Raw genomic sequence first — 6,134 nt, 5'->3', positions numbered from 1 at the left:
GCTTCTTTGTTAGCAGTGACAGATCACATCTTATCAACCTGATTCTTCCTTGGATGTCCAGGTGTCCATGGAAAAAAATAGTGGGCCTAGCATTATAGCCAGAATGTTAGCAAGTACAAGCTGAGGTGATATTAAATCCAGTCTAAAGCCTCTCCCATTGATTTAAAAGAAAGGAAGCTGTTGGCTCTGAATTCCCTGTGATGTCAGCTCTGATGTCTATGTTGAGTAGAACTTCAGCCCTCCTATGTCAAAGGCATTGCTGAAGTTTCCATAAACCAAACCCTCTGGGACTGAAATTTGAAATGATTGCTCGCTTGGACTGTCTCAAGCTGGACACTCGGAGAACATGCTTGGAAGTAGCTGGCTTTCCGGTGTAAAGGTTCAAATCTAACACCTTGAATTCCAGCAGGAAACCTACTGGCAGCCAATACAGACTGTGGAGTGATTGTGTTATAATGTCTCTCAGTTTTGAAAGGGTTACCAAGGGGCTGCTGCATTTTTCTCTAGCCCCATAGAAAGCCCCCTTCACAGTAGTGTAATCTCCAAACTGTGAAGCCTGGATAAGCTTAGCAAAGTCACTCTTTTGTCTCAGAAACAGTTAAAAAATGTGATTTGGCTGTAGGCACTCCCTGGGCATCCAGGAGCAGTCCTGGCTTCCATAGACTCTTAAAGTGCAAAGAGAAAGAATGGGCTCTTTGTATTGGGGCTGGTTGTTTCTTGGAAGCTGCGAATATTACCTCTGTCTTTCCTGAACTAAGCCTCAGCCAGATTGCCTTTGGCCATACCCCAATCGCTTATAGCCACTACTTTCTTCCTTTAGTCCTCTCTCATGGAAGTGCCTTTCCTTGGTGCTGCTCCACACCCATCTGCAGAAAGCTGATGTTTGTGACTCACATACTGTCCTTATATCCCACTAGATGACTTGGTGCAGATGCCTCCAACTCCCCCCAGCAGCCACGGCAGTGACAGTGATGGATCCCAGAGTCCACGGTCCCTGCCTCCCTCCAGCCCAGTCCGGCCAGCTGCTCGCTCTTCTGCTGCAATCTCCTCCTCTCCTCTCCTCACAGCACCACATGTAAGGAACCAGAATGTCACTAAGATACAATTTCTCCCCATGCTTCTTTGCGCTCATAGGGAACTACTCAACTCCCTGTGGCAGAAAGTTAAGGGGTTAAGTTAGTTTTACTGTTAGTCATCTCTGCTTAGGCCCAGGAATGAAATGGGGGAGCTCCAAGTCAGGACTGAAGTGAATCAGCAAGTCAGAAATAAGCAGGATGACACAAAGTTTGTGGCTCAGCTTTGGGATTTATCACAGAGAGATGAAGACTTCTGTGTCACTTGCAAATTAATGTTTTGTTCTACCTGGTGTTATGTTTCTCTCTTGCTTTTGGGAACATCAAGGTCACTCCAGAATGCTTGAGGGAGTTCCTGGTAAAGGAATAACTGAGAATTCCCACAGGAGGCATATGTATTCGCTTTTTCATGTACTACCAAATTTCCTAAAGTAAATGATAGCTTGTGGCCAGGCTCACCTGTGGGAAGCTGATGTCTTGCTATGCTGGGTGGGAGGCAGCAGGAAGTTGGGTCACTGGAGTCAAGTGGCTGCAAGGGTCTGGGAGGGCAGCTGGGGTGCAGGAGTCTGGTGGTGGCAGTGAACACCCATGAAGTGCACAGATCCTTGCTGATGCCCTGGATGCACTGATAACTTCTGCTTGTGTGTTTCAGAAATTACAAGGGACTTCAGGTCCCCTGCTCTTGACTGAGGAGGAAAAACGCACCCTGATTGCTGAGGGCTACCCCATCCCAACCAAGCTGCCCCTGACCAAAGCAGAGGAGAAAGCACTGAAGAGGGTCAGGAGGAAAATCAAGAACAAGGTTTGTTTTTACTTGTATCTTAACTATGTAGTTGAACGTTACATTGGGCCTATGCCATAGCTAGTCTCGGTGTTAGTTCAGGACCCTGTTATTCCTGTTGCCTTTGCTTACTCTCCCTAGACTTTGCTGCACTTGCTTGTTGTTGTATCTCTTTTCAAATAAAATTATAAGCTCTTTGGAGCTCATAGAACATGTTTCCATCTACAGCATTTAGCACAAAGGATGCCCACCTTTGACTGGTGCCATGGGGAGCAACCAACGGTAGATGACGTTGGCCTAGCTGGCCCTTCAGGTCCTTTTCCTATGAGACTGTGATCCTATGCATAATAAGGACAAGATACAGGCTGTGAAATTTGCTTAGACTTCCAGGTTAGCAGGATTCCCAGGGGGAAACCGATGAGCCTCCACAGCATGGATTAGTCAGTGGTTGTGATGCAAAAGAGGTCTAGGGCAAGGCATTTTCCAGACAGCTCCATCACATAGCTGCATGACTCAGCTGGTTTCTGAGAGACCCCAAGGGACATTTTAAAAAGGGTTAAGGCACATTGCAAGAGAGGTTTCATACCACGTGTCCCCTTCTTGGTTTCTTCCTTCCTGTTTTGTGGTCAGGAGCCTGGGAGGAAAGACATTTTGGAAGATGACTGCCCACTTGACTTTTGAACAGATGAAAGTGCCCATCTAGAAAGAATGGGAGGATGGGGAGATGTTTTCAGGCTCCTGGTGCTGATTCATGTATTTTTTTTTTCCTTCGTCTTCCAGATCTCTGCTCAGGAGAGTCGCAGAAAAAAGAAGGAATACGTAGAGTGTCTAGAGAAAAAGTAAGTGTCTTCTCGTCCCTCTTAAGCATCTAAGCAGGGGTGGCCTCCATATCTTCCCTGCTCTAAAGCTCCTCCACAATTCAATCAAAAATATTTCCTCTACATTGAACCAAAAGATGGCTGTCAGCTTCAAAGCTTCTTCTCTTGACTTCTCAGTATTGTACACAGGTGATCTAAAGCACTACAGCTTACAGTAGCAAAGGCACTGCCATGTTTGGGCTGGCTTTAACAGTGCTGTTTTACAAGGACTGTTAAGTTAAACATGTGGTCAAAGTGTCAGGGGTTCCAATGCCTCTCTTCTTTCCTGTGGCTTAGAGCACAGCCTTGTCTTGATGATGGCTTGCTTGATGGATGCTTGTGTGCATCCTCAGCACACACAGCTCTTGTAGGCACTGGAGAAATTTATGTTTATGTTTGGGGGCCAATTAATCATTGAATACTGTAAAACAAGGTTTGAAATGCTATTTTCTGCACTAGTATTTGGTCACTTCCCAAAGCTAGTATCTGTTTCTTAGCAAACATATTTGCTATGTGTTCCCTGTTTGCCCATGGGCATCCTGTCATACCCTTGTGCTTGGTTCCTTCTTAAAAATGCACTTCCTTCCAGCTGCCTTGTTCTGTTGGTAGAGCTTTAAAGCCCATAGTGTAGGTAGTATGTTTGGTGAGACTAATCTGTCCCTGCTAGAAGTTGCTCCCAGTTTGCACATGGAGGATGGTATGGGACCAAATTAATTTTAGTTACAACCTGCTTGTCCTGTTTATTCAGAAGATGACTCAAAGTTCATGATAGTCAGGAAAAAGCTAAAGCTGAATTTGTTTCCTAAAGTTCTTCAGCTGGAGCTTGGGTTTTCTTCTTAAAATAGGAGCTAGAGGAATACCACTTCCCTTCCCAGCCCTCAGCTTTTGTCTTGCAATGACAAGATCAATGGATTGTAACATAATGATATACTCTTAGGGAAGAAATAATTGAGGGCCCCAATTCTACAATCAGATCTATGCAGAACAGCCTCTTGTACCTCCCTTGCTGGACCTCTCCCAAGCACAGGGATCTGTCTGCTGAGCTCCAACTGCATAACTATATATTTTAAAAAATATCTCATCCTTCCCCTATGTTGTTAACACTACCAGTTAATGACCTGACTGGAGATTAGGAAAACAGAAAGATTTTGGAGAACCTACTTAACTTTTCACCCTGTATTGCTATTTGCTTGTTTTGTCTAAGTGGGCAGAAATGCACAATGAAAACAGATGAGTGGGTTTCACCTTAAAGCTTTCACGTGCTTATATAATATATCAACTAAGGGTGTGTGATCATATTGCCCTCTGGCGGTTGGCAACCCACATGGAGAAGAGTCTGTCACTTCCAGCAAGGCGGTTGCTCTCTTTATTTACATAGGTGGAAGGGTCTTTCTCTCCTGGCTGGTCAAGTTCATTCCCCTTCCTCAGTCTTGGTGTCTGTGTGTGAATTGGTGCTGACATAACTAGCAGCTCTTGCTGTGATATTTAGGTTGCAAGGTATGTGGGGTTTAAATGAAAACTAAAACCAGTATTCACTGTAATTAAAAATAGTAACTGAAACATTTTATTGGCATTAGTTTCCATCACTGGCAGCTTGCACAAAGTCCATGCTCTGAACCTAAAACATTCAACCAGGAGGTGTTCCATTAAAAGCACAATTTATACACTACATAGATTGTTCAAAGACTGGGTAAAATCATATTGCACAGTTGCATGTGTTAGAAAACCTGTATTATCAGGGTCTTGCCCATGACCATTGTTCTTTCTGGAGTAATTTTCCTTGCCCTATTTCCTGTAAATTTGCTGAATGCTTTCCCCATGTTACAATAAAAATAAAGAAATTGAAGGAAAAAAGAGGCCACGCAGACTCTCCACTGCCATCTAAGGACTAGGATCCAAGCTGCTCAAACATATGAGTTTGTGGTTCTCCTGAATACTGCTAGCAACTAGGGCAGATGCTCCTTCAGTTCACATGGTCAAGAGGCCAGAGCTCTTCTCGCAGAAGGTCCTCTGGTCTTGTTTCCCAAGTACCAGGGGCAGAATTTGCTGATGATGTAAAAGATGCTTTTGTGGCATTGTGTTCATTCTAAAATGTCCTACAGGTGATTAGAGCATTGATGACTTGGGCGGTTTCAGGAAGGGTCTCTTCCTCTGATTGTGGGTGTTTGCACTGCAGATTGCAGTGTACTATAGAGATATGTGAGCTAGCTGTAAATGAGAAGAGAAGCAGGGCACACTAGCCTGCATGCAGCTTCTTGCCACCACAGCTAGAGTGCTCTGGTACCTGAGCTACTTTGTTTGCACCTAGCTTGAGTATCTCTACACTGTACCACAGGCTGCTACATAGACATACCTTGGGTCTATTGGCTACTTTGGTCAGTCTGTAAAGTGCAAATTTACCCTGCCTTCTACTTATTTTAGAGCCAGAAAGAAGCCCCCAGAGGGAAGGAGAATTACTGTACATTTTCTAAATAACATGAATTCAGTTTTTGTTCTGACTCCTGCCCCCAGCTCTTAGGATCAAATGTAGCCAAGCTGTTCTGAACTGAGAACACAGCTTCAGGGGACACATGGGCCATAGGCTGTTCAGGGTCCAGGCAGCAGTGGAGGAGGTGCAGTGTTTGCCCATTTGGTCTGCCACTCATATAACTATCTAGCCTGGGATTTTATCTTTGCAGGGTTGAGACTTACACATCGGAGAACAATGAACTCTGGAAAAAAGTGGAGACCTTGGAAAATGCAAACAGGTGAGAGACCCTGACCCAAGTCCTGAATAGAGTGGGGCTGCTGGGAAGAGAGGACAGGGGAGTTTGGGAAGGCAAGGCAGCCCTCCCCCAATTTTTGGCAGCTCTTGGGCTGCTCAGCAGGTCCTGGTTTCCCTCCAGTGGCAGCTGCAAGTCAGCTGGGTTTGGTTAGTGAGCAGGCTTGGAATGTTTGTGTTGGGACAGCCGGGCAGGGGCCGTGGGCCGAGAGCGGGGTGGAGAGCTCTCCGCACTCTGTTCCTGCCTCTCCCCATTTGTTCTGACCCTTTTTCTGGACTTGCACTGCCATTCAGACCCCTTCACTCTGCCTGGGATCTCCAAGGTAGCTCCCATGTGGGAGGGCCCCTGCAGGCATGACACCCATCTCGCATCTCCCTTCCCCCGTCCTCTTAAGTGGAGCGTGCTGTTCAGTGATACAGTCTAAGGGAGGAAGAGGAGGCAAGGCACGTACAGTGCCAGCTTCGGATTTCCCCTGGAGAAAGAGCTGAATGGACAATGTGACGGGGCAGACTTGGGGACCTCTCGCTCCTCATCTGACCTGGGCACAGATTCCAATTGCCACCTGGCTTAAAGCAGCTCCCTCTATCTGGCACCATTGCAGCACTGCTGTCTCTCTGGCCTGTGGGAGCTCTCTTCTTGGTTAGCACCAACGACTGTCTTG

At 46.1% G+C, this 6,134-nt stretch overlaps 1 protein-coding gene across 1 annotated transcript in view; it reads left to right on the top strand.

Moving 5' to 3' along the window:
* CREB3L1 (cAMP responsive element binding protein 3 like 1) overlaps nt 1-6,134 on the top strand; it is a 74,013-nt gene that overhangs the window by 60,182 nt on the left and 7,697 nt on the right. Inside the window, exons 5-8 of the mRNA XM_019519303.1 lie at nt 918-1,075; nt 1,726-1,875; nt 2,635-2,693; nt 5,390-5,458. Coding sequence (XP_019374848.1) covers nt 918-1,075; nt 1,726-1,875; nt 2,635-2,693; nt 5,390-5,458 — 436 coding nt within the window. The remainder of the gene's footprint in view (nt 1-917; nt 1,076-1,725; nt 1,876-2,634; nt 2,694-5,389; nt 5,459-6,134) is intronic.

Source organism: Gavialis gangeticus, unplaced genomic scaffold (assembly GCF_001723915.1).
Source record: "Gavialis gangeticus isolate Ggan-Ray unplaced genomic scaffold, GavGan_comp1, whole genome shotgun sequence".
NCBI lineage: Eukaryota > Metazoa > Chordata > Crocodylia > Gavialidae > Gavialis > Gavialis gangeticus.
The sequence above is the reverse complement of the archived record's forward strand: the minus strand, read 5'-3'. Positions and strand labels throughout refer to the sequence as shown.